The sequence below is a fragment of the Pseudonaja textilis genome, chromosome 10, assembly GCF_049901715.1.
Source record: "Pseudonaja textilis isolate UNSWEBS1 chromosome 10, rPseTex1.2, whole genome shotgun sequence".
Lineage (NCBI taxonomy): Eukaryota > Metazoa > Chordata > Lepidosauria > Squamata > Elapidae > Pseudonaja > Pseudonaja textilis.
Genome location: NC_141999.1, coordinates 1394707 through 1409378, shown reverse-complemented (window position 1 = coordinate 1409378; position 14672 = coordinate 1394707). Strand labels below are relative to the sequence as shown.

The 14672-nt window shown below is 46.9% G+C and overlaps 1 protein-coding gene across 1 annotated transcript in view; it reads right to left on the bottom strand.

Moving 5' to 3' along the window:
- FNDC5 (fibronectin type III domain containing 5) overlaps nucleotides 1-6016 on the bottom strand; it is a 46762-nt gene extending 40746 nt beyond the window's left edge. The window contains exon 1 of the mRNA XM_026702824.2: nucleotides 5719-6016. Within this exon, the coding sequence (XP_026558609.2) occupies nucleotides 5719-5818 (100 nt within the window). The 5' untranslated portion in view covers nucleotides 5819-6016. The remainder of the gene's footprint in view (nucleotides 1-5718) is intronic.
- Between the last annotated feature and the right edge of the window lie 8656 nt (nucleotides 6017-14672).

The following is a 14672-nucleotide window of genomic DNA, read 5'->3' as shown; positions in this document are numbered from 1 at the left end:
CAGCTTGTCTCCCAATGTTGTGGCTGCTCCATCACTGGAGGTTTTCAAGAAGAGATTGGACAGCCATTGGTCTAACATGGCATAGGGTCTTCTGCTTGAGCAATGGGTTGGACTAGAAGACCTCCAAGGTCTCTTCCAAGTCCATTATTCTGTGAGAACAGGGCAGGTAGGTCGGCAACAGTACCTCAAATTCCCTGTCTCAGCCCTCTGGTTTAATTGCCCCCACTGCGGGAGGTGACACTGCCTTCTCTTCACTACAGAACGGGGTGGGGAGGGAAAGGCCTTGGAGAGGAAGGAAGGGGAGACTAGCTGTCCTTCAGCCTTCCCACTCTCCCTCCTGACAGGTGAGCCCCTTGCAGCCCTTTCCAAGTGGAAGCTGTTTTCCTTTGCTTCCCAAGAGCGTTTTGAAACAGCCGTCTCAAGCTGTGAAGGAAGGCAGGACCTGGGCCATGGCTAGAAGACTTTCTGAAGGCTTCCCAGAGAGGATGCTGGCCGGGCATTGGGCTTCGGCTGCTGAATCCACAAGGCTCATGATCAAGAGGATGCCCCCAGGTGGCTGGACTTCTGTTCCCTCCCTCCCATCTAGGATGGCTAAGGGGAGAGGGGGAAGGCTAACCACGGGGAACGGTTGTGAGGAAAAAAGCCAGGGCAAAGCAGAGGTCCTTCCTTCCTTCCTTCCTTCCTTCCTTCCTTCCTTCCTTCCTTCCTTCCTTCCTTCCTTCCTTCCTTCCTTCCTTCCTTCCTTCCTTCCTTCCTTCCTTCCTTCCCGATTTCTTCTGCATCCAGGGTGAACTGAGGATAATGGGGAGGGGGGGAGAGAGAAGGAGCAGGAAAGGAAGCAGGCAGGTGATTTGAGACGCCTTTGGTGTGTGAGCTGAGCGTGCACCATGTCTTTCCTCTACCCCCCTTGCGCTGGCATGTACAACCATATTAAAGGCACCTTCATAAATCTTCCACGGTGTCTCCTAGAGGCTGCCACCTCCGGAGTCCCACTTAGTTTCACCATCTGAATCCTCAAGGACAGTTGTGTGACATGCAAGGGCATCTTTAATTTTGGTGGTGGTGCTGTGTGTGTGTGTGTGTGTGTGTGTGTTGACTCCTAACGCAAACAGGAAGAAGCGGAGCAGATGTCTGGCCCAGGGAGAGAAATGTGGCTGTGGCTGGAGAGGCAAAACACCTCATTGGACTGCGGGGGGGGGGGGCCACAATCGGCAGGGAAAGAGGTGGCCATGGGGTACCTTTAGGTTGGGGGAGGGTGGAGAGGAGGGATGCCTGCAATTTCTTAAAAAACATTGACACATTGCCTCTGTTGGCAATAAAGCGTTTACTTGTTTCTTTGTAGCAGTGTGAACGGCCCAAGACCTCCGGATTGCAAATTCTGTAAGCTAATCAGCAGGAGGAGCACCTGCTAGTTATAATGATGAGGGTTATTTCATTTTCACAAGGACCATGAGAAGGACTGATGGCAAAGTCCAAGATCACTTCGGCTTGATTGGCTCAGCCCGGCCCCAGAAACAGAGCAAGACCTTTCCCATGGACAGGGCAGCTTCACACCCCTGCAGCCCCAGGGCCTACTGGCCTATCAACCGTCGTGTGAATCAAGTACAGTGGCCCCTCTGCCCTCTCCCCTTTCCCAATTCCCTTCCCCTGGGAACGTCAACCATCCAAGTCCAAGGAACCTTTAAAACACAAGCCTGTTGCCGGGGATATCAAGAGACAAGAACAGCTGAGGAGGAGAAGATCTACTGCAGCAGGGGTGTCTAACTCACGTCCTGGTCACATGACGTACCTGGGGTCTCTCCCCCCCCCCCTTTGCTAAACCAGGGGTGGACAGGGCCAGCCAGGCCGGGAATTTGACACCCCTGTAGTAGCACATCCAAGAGCACAGTCTTTGCCCCATGTAGGGGACCATGGTCTTTCGAGTCCCATCCTCCTTGCCTCACTATCCTGATTTCATTGGATTACAAGGAAGCCAATCTGGTATTCAGTTCCAAATATATTCTAATTGGCACAACTATCTATAGGGGGCTTGTATGCCTGGATCCTTTTTGGACTCTTGCTCTCTGTCTCCAATGTGTTGATCTCCATTACTAGAGAACTCTTTGGAGATACTTCTCCTATAAAAATATAACTTAAAAAAAACCCAGCAACTATACAATTTAAACTCTCTTTGTGACCATTCCCACTTATGCTGAAGAAACCAAAATCCCATTATTTTGGGGGGAAAACCTCTGGGAAATGTTTGGAAAAACCAAATAGTTGAAAATGCATAAATCAACCTGAAGCATAATATAGAAATAGTACAGTGATGTCATTTAACCAAAATACTTCATTATAAAGCATAGCCCAATCCAGATATTTTCAGTGTGACTATGGACTAGAAACTTCTAAAAATATGAATGAATGAAATCTGCAGGTAGCAAAACTCTTCAGTAAGGTTTCTTCTAAGCAGAATTTAATCCAATTCTAATTTTAAAACAAACTCTTTTGAAATAGGAGCCAGTCGCCAGCTGTTTAAACAGCCTTTGGGGAAAGAAGTGTTTTTCTAAAGAGCCTTTTTGGAATGCTGTTTCTGGGGCTGAAATCACAGCAGTAACAGAAGTAACAGGGTTCGGTGTCAACATTATTCCCTCAATTTGCAAGGAACCCCGTTGGCTCAGAGGTCCAGGAGCCTCTGAGAGAATTTTGCATCTGAACTGCTGGAGAGGAGCGAATTGCAGAGCAAATGGAGCAAAGGTTCAACAAATAGCCAGGATGGCTTATGGCCCTGCCCTGAAGGGAACCTGCAGGTCTCCTGGGGGGACAGGCTCAGGTCTAACGGCCACGTCCAGGGGATTCCAAGGCCCCTGCAGGGTCACAGTAGGAGGGTCTGTAAGGCAGCTGAGTTGGAAGGGATTTGCATTCTTTGTTCCAAGTGCAAGAAGAGGGAGGCAGAGCCAGAGGCTTCTCAGAGTTGGGAAAGAGGCAGCAGATCCTTTGGGGCTTTTTGGAGAACTGGGTAGGCTCATCTCTCTCCTCTCACCCTCACAAAGCTGGTCCTACAAATCTCTTACTTGCCCTGGAATCCCAGTTCCAGCCAGTGCCAGAGCAACTCATATTTTGGGACTCTTTGGCCAGGTTCGGAGGCTCTCTGGGTGCCTCTCTAGGGTCAATTGTTTGCCTCTGGCCCTGATCCCTGGCACAGTTGCCTGTTATTGCCACACACAGGCATGCTTGACATCCTTGAATCTACTGAAAAGGAAGGCTCCAACCTCCTCCAACCGGAGGGTCTCCACTTGTGCTAGACTTTAGATCCTAGAACGGTCACAAGAGGCTCTCTGGAGAACAGATGGATTAGCATTTTACGTGCAATCGAAATGACAGCTGCAGCATCAGCTTGAAGACAATCAATCTTGCTGTGGCTTTAAGCAAAACAACATCTAAGTGAAAGAGAGATAGGGCCACCACGATACAGCCCAAACCTTCCAAGAGTGGGGAATCATTGAGCAAGCAGGTTAAGGAAGGAAGGCGTTTCCCAGCATTTTCTTCATTTCAATGCAACAAACCGCTCTTCTGAAATTGACTTTCTTATTTCTAAGCTTCATTCAAGGTTCTAAATTGTTGGAATTTCTTGGCTTGAACCCAGTTGACCTCAGAGACAAACGTCTCCCACCCTGCCCAGCCAGCCTGGCCCCAAACACTTTGCATCTTCCCGCCCAGTCAAAAAGGGGTTTTCAATAGATCAAACCACAACCTACCTTCCACTGTGGAAGCCTAACATTATATTAGCTTATTGTATGAAGCAAGTCGGCTCACTGAGACCTCATACAGTTTATTTGGAGGATATATGGAGAAAAGAATTGGGCTTTTCAGGTTTAGGATTGAGGGTATTGTGTCAATGCATTGGATCTGGACTTAGTCGTCATTTTTTTTAAAGTCCAATGTAATCGGTTCATTGTAGCTACAACCCATTAATGTTGTAGCTTTGTTTTCTAATCTAGATTAAAGATGGTATTTTTTCAATAACTGTCAAAAGATCTTTATAATCAGTAGTATACTAAGTTCAATAGTTAACAAATTTCTCTCTATGACTCCAGAATCTGCTGCCTGAGCCAAGTGCTTTGCTGGGTCTCAAATGAAAGCCTCTTCCTGGCTGTGCTGATAAGTCAGACCTCCGTGGATTTTCTCCTTGTTTCCCCCACCTCATATCTCTTCCCCAACTTTTAATTCCTCTTTCTGGGAAGTTCACGGCCTGTTAAACTTCATTTCTAGTCAATCTGCTTTTAAAGTGAGGAGTAATTTACTGGCTGATTCCGGAGGTCCTGATCATTTGTGACCCCGGGTGCATGGTTTTTTAAAGGAAGTTTTTTGGAGAGGCTTTTTAAAAAGCTTGACAAATAGCAATAGAACAATAAAAATGCTAGAATAATAAGGTCTGACCTTCCAATATTGTAAATATTCTTGGCATATTCCACCACTCCTTGTAACAGATTTTTGAATAAGCATTATACTCAATCATTTTATGTATCTTCACTGACTCCGTGGCCAATGTGACCTTGTGAAGGAGCCCTTTCAATGGGTGCCCAGTCGCAGGAGTCCAAACTCCACTCCTTCCTTCCTTCCTTCCTTCCTTCCTTCCTTCCTTCCTTCCTTCCTTCCTTCCTTCCTTCCTTCCTTCCTTCCTTCCTTCCTTTGACTTCATCTCTGATCTCCCACCGATCTTCCCAGGACTTCCTTAAACAATTGGAGCTCCTCCTGTTTCATGAAGACAGCTTAGTTATTGGTTTCATAACCCCTCTCCATAGAGAACAGCTACACTGTTGAAAGAGAGGGGGGGACACAGAGGGGGTTTCCTGGCTCTCCATCTACAAACCCGTGTTGCTAATAATCTGGAAAAGCATTTAATGTGATCAGGGACCGATTTGGCTCCAGCTGCTGCTGCTGCTGCCTACTTCACTAGCTGTGGTTTGACCCCCCTGCTGTCCAAAGTTATTTGGTTCTGAGGAAATTATGGTTAGCAGTTATACCTGCCGTGTCTCTCCCCATATCTTAGGAATCCTGTTCGGACCTGGGGGTGGGCAGGTTCTGACAACGTGAGAAGAACCAGCCTGGGCCAAGGGAAGGTCCAGTGAGTGGCAGTTCCTTCCTGAGAGAGGCGAGAGAGTTGATTGCCTTCACATGCAGTGGCATCATATGATCCCTCCATGAATCACTTGGCTGACTGGAAGGACAGTCACCCGGGGCCACCGACTGGCTCCTTTCTCTCCAGCCCAGTTGAATAAATAGAATCCAGCACAGAGGCCAAATCTCACAGCCAGGAGCAGCCGGTGAGGTCTCCTCGGGCTCTCTGCACTCAGGGGAGGTCTTCGGAAACTATATTACACGCCTTGCTGCTGCTGCTGCTGCTGCTTCTCCCCCCCTCCCCCCACCCAAAAACACCTTTAAATCGTGCCCTCCCAATAGAGTAGCATTCATGTTCCAGAAACATGCAGCAGTGAGTGCCACAAGTGAAACGTGCTGTCCTATCCCGCTACCGGAACTGTTTCCGCACAAATACTTCTTTGTTGCGTCTCCTCCTCTCCGCTTATCCGATGGACGGTGGTGCCCCAGTGAGCGAAGCCGTTGGCCGAGCGAGGTTCCAGCGCCGAGCGGGCACCAGGACAACGAAGCCCCCAAGGACGGAACCTGCCGCCCGCTGCCGACCCCGCTCCCTGCCCTGCCCCTCCCGCGCCCCCTTACCTGCATCTGCCCAGGACAGGCTGGCACAGCTGAAATAAGCCAGGAGGGCTGCCTTGATGTAGAGGAGCAGATCCGCCATCCTCCTCCCGCGCGAGTCCATGGGGCAGCCACATGGAAAGGAGGGCCCTTCAGCCGCGGAGGTCCAGGCCCCGCGTGGGGTGGGAGAAGCCGAGGGAGCCCCGCTGGGCCCCGGGGCCGCCGCCGATCAGAACGCCAGCCGGCCCCGCGCTCCGGCCGCCCAGCCGCCGAGAAGCCGCGCGGACATTCCAGCACCACGGAGAGCCGCCGCCGCCGCCGCCGCCGCCGCGCTTGCCCGGCTCCTCCCGGCGAGGAAGGGTGGCAGCAGCTCGGAGGGGCCCCGGCGGGTGGGCGGGGGTGGGGGCTTCTCCCTGGGCCCGGGGAAAGTTTCTCGGAAGCGGCGGGAGGCGGCTGGGCTCCGGCAGGGCAAAGCTAGACTGGGGAGGCGGCCGGGCGGCGGCGGCGGCGGCGGCGGCGGCGCTGGGTCTGTGCAAGCTGCAAACGTGCCTCCTGCTCCCCCCCGCTCAGTCAGGCGGCTCCATTCAGGGGAGCGAGGGGCGGGAGGGGGAGCCCCGAAGTCTGGCCACAACGCGGCGCCCCCCGCCCTCCCCGCCAAACCGAGCCCGACTTCCTCCCACCATCCCCGGCCGAGTCACACCGCCCTCGCCTGGCGTGGAGATGTGCGCGCCGAGCGCGCGGAGGGGGGAGTCTTCAGTCGGCGCCTCCCTCCCTCCCTCCCTGGCTAAGCTGAGCCGGAGAGCGGCAGGCTTGGACGGGGGCGCGGAGGGAGCCTTCCGGGCGGGCCCTGGCTGCCCAGCTCCGCTTGGCGGGGGCCCCTCGCGCGCCGAGGAAGGCAGCGCCCGGAGCCCCCCGGCAGACGCTCCGCCGAGGCTTGGCTGCCTGGAGGCGGAAGGAGAGGGAGGCCGGCTGGGCAGGGGAACTCTGCCCCCGCCCTCCCTGCTGAAGAGCGCCCCCCCCCTGCACCCCCCTCTGGGAGACCGTGCCGGCGCCAAGGGCAGCAGCGCACCGGGGTGGCCCGGGCATTGGAGGACCAAGCCACCCGAAGGGGCTGGGCGCTGTGATAGACGCCAGCCTCCCAAGAGAAAGAGCCGGTCCACTGGGCAGCGCGGCCCCTTGCAAGGTTTCTCCCAGTGTGCAGCGGGAGGGGGAGGGTGGGGGCAATGGCTGACACCGGGAGGCATCTGTACAGACATTCAAGGCTGGGCTCCTCAACCAGCCTGAGAAGAAGCTGTGAAGGGCATTGCAGGGAAGAAGACGGGCTCAAGTGGCCACGTGTTGAGGGCTTGATGAGTTCAGTCTTGCCATCCCTCCCGCCCAGCAGATCCATGGGATGTGAGTGTGTGTGCGCGCGTGTGTGTGAGAGAGAGAGATTCAACTGTCTCAGTGGCCACCTCTCTTTGAAGCTAGCCTGGCTATGGAGCTTCTGACAATATGGGGAAATGGCAGGGCTTTGAAAAGTACAGCAAAGCTATAATAAAATAGCACATCCTCTTGTAAGGAGCTTCTTTCTCAAATGCGCCAAGCGGCTGGGCACATGCCACAGGGAGAAGCAGCTGGAGAATTTGTCATGCGATCTGGGGGTTTCCTTACTGGGCCGGTCAGATCTTGGGGGCAGGAGGCCAGGAAGCGTCGTACAGACAGGAACCAGGGCTTCAGCTGCTGCTTGTTCTTGTAGGACCACCCCTCTCCTAGAAAGATAAAATATCCTAGGGAATATTTTAAAAGGGAGAATATTTCTCCTAAAAAAGAGTAAAGTAGAAACTGAGGCAGAAACTCACACCTTTGCTAATGGGCCATTAAGCCCTAGGCCAGAGTATTCTACATAACAAAGGCCTCTACCCATCTCACCACCTGGCCTGGGAAGATTGCATCAGCCAGCACTCAGGTGAAGCCATGTGGTCCAGACAAAGCCTACAAAGTTAGCTAAGACCCCGCCCCTTGGGAGTCTGACAGCCAATGGGATGCATTTCTTGCACAGGAACAGGAAACATTAAGGTGGGGCCCAACAGAGGGTATATAAGGGACTCTCAGCATCTCAGTCCTCCCTTCTTTTCCTTCATGCAACATCTTGAAGTATGTGGCCTTCTTTGGAGCTCCAAGCCATGTGATCCTGCTATCCACCATTAAACCATCTTTCCAAACAGCCTCCATGTTTCCAGTGTCTTTTCCCCCACTCGGAACGGAACCCAGAAGGACAATTCTTCCAACACACTCAATTCAAGAAACAGCTCCCTCTGGATAGGAAAATCCAAAGTTTTATCTAGTTTGATACACCCAGGTCACCCTTAAATACCATCTCTGACCAGCACAGAAAAAAACAGATAGAGCTCACTTTCTCTTAAGCATGTATATGGCTGGTATTAGTGACTGTCTGCCTGGAAGACCAGGAAAATATGGGGTGAGTCCCGCTGGATCCCACCAAAGGCCCAGCCTCCTGAGAGGCAACCAGCTGTCAGTCTGGGAGAGAAGTCGCAATGGTCCGCTGTGCTCCTAGCCAATGTTCTCCAAGAGATGGGAGGCCGCTCTCTCTTGCCATCGTGACTTTTTGCATCAAAAATAAAGTTTGGCTAATGTTCTTTTCAGGCTGCTGGATGACAGTGAACTGCATAAAATTTAGCTAGATGCCATGTGAAAATGCTGCCTCTTTTATTTTTCTCTTTTCTCTTAAAATATTTATTTTTTGCCTATTCCCCGAAGAATAAATGTCTGTTAAAATTATCCTTACACGCACCACAAAAGCACAGAAAAGCAATTTAGCAGCATTTTAAAAGCAACTAATTAAAACAATCTGTCATGAATCTCCCATCATTCAGCTTCTCTCAACTATGAAAGAAGAAAAGGTTTTTCTCCACTTTCTATCATGTATTATTTACCTTTCCATTCTATTTCTTCCTATCACAGACGCTTTCTCACCTTTTTGGAAAGGAATTTTGTTCAAATTTTCCCACCTTTCCTGATGAGAATTCCAACCCCTTGAAAATTTGTTGTTGTTGTTTTGGTAATTTGCTGATTATCTCTTTGTTTGTTTTTATCTTACCTTATTATTTCTATAAGTAACTCAAGGCAGTGAATTTACCTGATGCTCCTTCCTCCTCCTCCTCTTTGCCCCACAACAACAGCCCAGAGAAGGACGGGCCCAAAGCCATCTAGCTGGCTTTCATGCCTAAGGCGGGACTAGAACAGACTCTCTCCTGGTCTCCAGCCTTCACACTAGATTAGATAATTGTCTATTGAAGCAACTACAGCGTGGAACAGCATAGGAGTGCTGGGATGGTGACTTTTATTTTGAATTTCTCCTTTAGCATCTCCAAGTTGGGATCATTTTGCACATCTCTTGCACATCAGCTGCAACTGGGCCATTGAACTGCTTGGTCTCTTGGCTCCACATGAAGGACAGTGCTCTGTCTCTGGGTATGGGAGGCAACCCCCTCCCTCCCTCTCTCTCTCTCTCTCTCTCTCACACACACACACACACACACACACACACACACACACCTCCTTCCTTTTATAACTCCTGAAGGGCTGGAATATCCCTTCCAGCCCACTTGCTGTGACTCAAATGCAGCAAAGCCCAGTCTCCCAATCTCCCCTCACCCACCCCCAATCCCCAGAGGGAGAACAAAGGTTTCCAGAAGCTGCTACAGTGGACAGAGGGGACCGAGGGAGGTGCAGCTCTCTTATTAGCCACACGTGCTGCTCAGCCCTCTGTGGCCAACAGGATCCAAGTGATTTTTCTTCTTTCCATTTCTTGTTGGAACTATGTAGTTCAGTTGCTATGACTCCCTTCCTGAAAATTTCATTTCATCCATGGAGGTCTATTTTTCTGTTGAGAGAGAGAGAGAGAGAGAGAGAGAGAGAGAGAGAGAGAGAGAGAGAGAGAGAGAGAGAGAGAGAGAGAGAGAGAATGAGAGAGAGAGAGAGAGAGAGAGAGAGAGAGAGAGAGAGAGAGAGAGAGAGAGAGAGAGAGAGAATGAGAGAGAGAGAGAGAGAGAGAGAGAGAGAGAGAGAGAGAGAGAGAGAGAGAGAGAGAGAGAGAGAGAGAGAAAAATTCCTTCCTTCTTAGCTTCTGGGTGCAATCCTTTTGACAGGTTTCTGCTCATGAAGATAGGGTCTCCATTTTATTTATTTATTTATTTATTTATTTATTTATTTATTTGATTTGTCAATCGCTTACAAGATAATAGGTATAAGGATAAACATAGTTATGAATACATGCAATGGATACATATAAGAAAAATAAAAGAAACAATAGGACAGGGATGGTAGGCACGTTGGTGCGCTTATGCACGCCCCCCACAGACCTCTTACGAAAGGGGTGAGGTCAACAGTAGACAGTCTAAGGTTAAAGTTTTTGGGGTTTGGGGAAGAAACCACAGAGTCAGGTAGAGGATTCCAGACACTGACCACTCTGTTGCTGAAGTCGTATTTCCTGCAATCAAGTTTGGTGCGATTAACCTTGAGTTTGTATCTATTGTGTGCTCTTGTGTTGTTATGGTTGAAGCTGAAGTATTCATTGACCGGTAAGTCATTGCAGTGTATGATTTTATATACCATACTTAGATCAGACTGAAGACGGCTTCCGGTTTGAGCTTCTTCGGTGATAGACAGAAATCCGCGATCGTGCGCGGTTTCGGTCTGGGCTCGCCGCTGGAGCGCTCCGAGCCGGCTGGTTTGGGGGCTAAGCCACCCCGTAGAGGTGGTGAAGAGGGGGGAGACTGCCAGCAGGGTTGAGGAGAGCCGCATCTCTCCTCCTCAGCTGGCCATTACTCCCTTTCCCAAAGGTGGTTGCAGTGGCGGTCAGAAATGGCCACCTCAAAGAAGAACTCGACTGGAAAAGAATGTGCAGGAGGAAGATAAGAAGTGAAAGTTTTGGCTGACCGGGTTAAATTGCAAAAGCAACAACTAAGGTACCCTGGAATTTAAACAAAAAAAAATTAACATCGTTCCCAAAGAAGATTCTGAAGCAGCGAAGGAAAGTGAAAAGGGAAAGGATTTTTTTTTTCTTCTTCTCTCCCTTTCCCTATACTGACAACTAAGAGACTTAAATAAGAAATCAGAAAAAAAATCCGTTCTGACATCAACAGGCAATTAAGCTGAAAATAAAACAAAATGTCAAAGGATAATAAAGATTTCTAGTCACTAAAATTTTTTCATAAGCAGAAAAGGAGAGAAAAAGAATAAAAGGGCAGGATCTGGAAAAAAGGGAGGAGACTGGCTGGAATTAAAAGGAATCTACAGTAAAACTTTAACAAGACTTCTAAAAGATACATTTTAACTGAAACTTGGCAACTAAATAGTAGAACCCTAGGAAGAGAAAGTGGAAAAAAAAGCAAAAAGGAACAGCTTTCGTGAATTTGGATTACTTGGTGGTCTTTGGATTCTTGGTTATTGCATTTTAATGACTAAATTAATCGGGTGGTTGTTTAAAAATTTATACAATGGCACTACTTCTGGATGAATTGAAAATGGAACTTAAAAAGTACAAAGAAGATGCACAAGAAGGGAAGGGTTCTTTTGGCTTCATTTTTCAATTCTTAGAAATGGAGATTTGGAACTATGAGAAACAACAAGAAACGTCTGAAAACAAGAAGGCTGGGACAAAGAAGAAACCATCTTTAATGAACAAGTAATTCTATGTGGGGAAGAGAAAGGAAAGGGTGGGGAAAGAGAATGGATAATTTAAGACTTAAAAAAACAACCAAAGAAAAGAAAGATATTTCGAAAAATAAGTTATAATATTGGAAAGCAACAGAAGAGGGGAATACAGAAAAGAGAAATAGAGGTAGAGAGACAAGGGGGTAAAAAGGGGAGATAGAAGAAGAGAGGGAAGAAGGAAAGGAAAAGAAGTTACAAAGGACAGAAACAAGATATAGAGAAACAGGGCCTATTTAAAGATAATGGGTGAAAATTTAACTGAAAAAGGGATTCTGTAAAAGTACATAAGATTGTATTGTTATATTAGTAATAGAAATAATTTTAGAAAATTGGAAACAATGTATGATTAAAATGAGGGATAAAATAGTTACTGTAATCTAGTGAAATGTTTGTTAATAAAATAAATGAAATAAAATAAATGAGAGAATTGAATTAGGAAGGAATGGGAACATTTTAATTAGTCAATGTTTTATAAAATATAAGTGAAGGGGGGGGAAATAACTATGGAAAGTTTATAATTGTTCCCATAGAAGTATGATATTTAATTGAAAAGTAATGTTAAAGAAGTTAAGATTTTAATGAATATTAACATTAATGATAGAATTGAGTTGGAATGGAATATGTTGTTTTAATTACATATATTTATAATCTTTTTTTAAAAAAGAATATAGTGTGTATTTTAAGAATGTACCAAGCAGAATCCAAATGGAAGTTATGTATTATATTGAATTGTTGAAAGGTGTCAAAATGCCTTTCCTTCGAGGATCCGATTTTCCTGCTGGGAGAGCTCTGGCGCAAGGATACAGACAACTGCTTGAAAGCTGGATCTTTTTATTTTTCAGGAAGGTGAGGGACAGCAAGAAGTCTGCATTCCTGGGCTAGCTAGCTTCGTAGGGTAAGTCCCTGATTTTTTTATACCCTTTTCTCCTTTTGTGTGTGAATGTTTGTATTTGTGCTTAATGTGTCAAATCCTGTTTGAGTGTTGTATTTATTCCTGCTAAAGGGCAAACTCCGTGGGGTACGGAAGGCAAACTCCACGGGGTGGTTAGATTGTATTATCAGGTTTTTTCCTAATCTCTTTTAGCTTTATAATGGATTTTCATATTTGTCTGGTGGCAATCTCCTGTCTGTCTCTTTTGTAATTTATATTTTTTGTGTCTTTTGTCTGTTTGTTTTGCTTATTTGGTATGTCCTGTGTTCGTAAGGGGTTCCTTTTCTTATTTGTCTAGTTTTCTTAATTACTTAGGCTTTTGTCTATAGGGATTCTTTAATACCTTCTATTTGATTCCTTTTCCTATGTAAGTTTGTTTTATGGCTGGCCTGATATTCCCCTTTGGCTTTTCCTGTTTGAGTGACACTACTGTCTTCGTGAAGTCCCCTTTCCATAGAATGTTATAACTTTAAGGTATATATTGAGTTAAATAAGAGTTAAATGGATAAAATTAAAAGATATAAAGGTGTCATACTCCAATCAGCAACTACAGGAGGAACTTTGTTTAATGAGAAGAGATAATATGAAATTGCAACAGGACAGACAAAAAGTACAAATATAATGATTTGAATTGAGACGAGATAATTAAAATAAAATTGAGAAAATTAAAAGAGGGGAGAAGCTATGTAGAAAATGTAAAACAGTAATAAGATATGGAATAGAACATAAAAATGAGCATGAAATTGAATTTGTGTCTGTACGAAGAAATGTAACCCGGGATTACGCTACTTTCAAAAAAGATGTTTTATTTGTATTTTTTTGTGAAAACTCAAATAAAATTTACAAAAGAAAAAAAAAGATCAGACCAAAGACAGTGTAATTCTAGCTTTTTTAGGTCTAGAATCTTGAGTCTGGTGGCATAAGGTATTCTGTAATGAGTAGAGGAGCGGAGAACTCTTCTTGTGAAATATTTCTGGACTTTCTCAACTGTGCTAATATCAGATACGTAATGTGGGTTCCAGACTGATGAGCTGTATTCAAGTATTGGTCTAGCAAATGTTTTGTAATATACAAATGTTTTGTATATTTCCAGAGAAAAAAGCTACATAGGATTAGGTTAACAACTCTTAGTGCCTTTTTGGCTATGTAGTTACAGTGGGCTCTAGCACTTAGGTCATTAGAGATGAGTTTTCCCAAAGAAGCTTCCTTAGCTCCTTCTGCTCCTTAGCCACACCACTCCATTCCCGCCCAGGGCTGATTTCTCTGCTGACCAGATGTTCTTGACATCGCTGGAAAGAATGGGCTGTTTTTGCGTTTCCCTTCTGGCAAAATTCCACCCAGGAGGCCCTCCCTCTTTCCAAGGGGCAATGACCAAGGGAATGGGAATGAACCTAGGCAAATGTTGAAGGTTGTGATGCCAGGGAAACACCTTGGGGTCTCTGTAGATAAAGGGTTAGATGATTTACATTTTGACTCTTTGAGTGGGTTGCTCCAAAATTATTCCTTCTCTCAAATCCAGCACTCTCAAAGGAGATAGAACGGATCTGAGGAAGGAAGGCGCTTCACTGCAGACCCAAAGGATCCTAAGACAACCAGCTTCTAGGTACAGCGTAGATTTAGAATGTGGTACTATATATGCATAAACCTCAAAGTTAGTGTCCTTCTTTTGCCCAGTTTATGTAATATTCTGCTTCTTCATTCTGATTTTGCAGGTTGGACATGCCCTGTGTTTATAAAGTGGCCACACTTAGTGTCCTGTCCCTCATATCCCCACTTGCTGGTTTTGGCCTTCAGATTCTCCATCTTTCTGTTTCTCATAAGCTTGGAAGGAATGGTTTCCCCTTTTACTGCTTGATTATTCTTCTCTCAAAACTGCAACCGTTGTTTCTAACTAGGGTCTCTTTTGCCCTTTTATTGCTCTTGTTTTGCCATCCCCTTGGATCAGTTTACTGAAAGAGATCTGGAGGTGATTAAAGATTTTCTCCAAGACGATGCTTCCCCAAAACGGCCCTTCTAATCCCAAAATTCTCCTTGGAATGGGGGGTGGGGGGGGGGGGAAGTGGTCACACTGAATGGTAGTTAGGACAACTGCACTGCCAAATCCTCTGAAGAGCTCCGGGTTGGAGGTGGTTGTCTAAGAGCTCAGTGGATGCTCAATGCAAGGGGATTCTTCGGCTTTCCAGCCAGGTGGCTTCTCAACTTCTGCTTCAATGCCTCTGGTAAAGAACCAGGATACTAGGAAAGTGGTGGAAGAAGCATGCCTGTGACCCAGTGGTGGGATTCAAATTTTTTTACCACCGGTTCTGTGGGCGTGGCTTGGTGGGCGTGA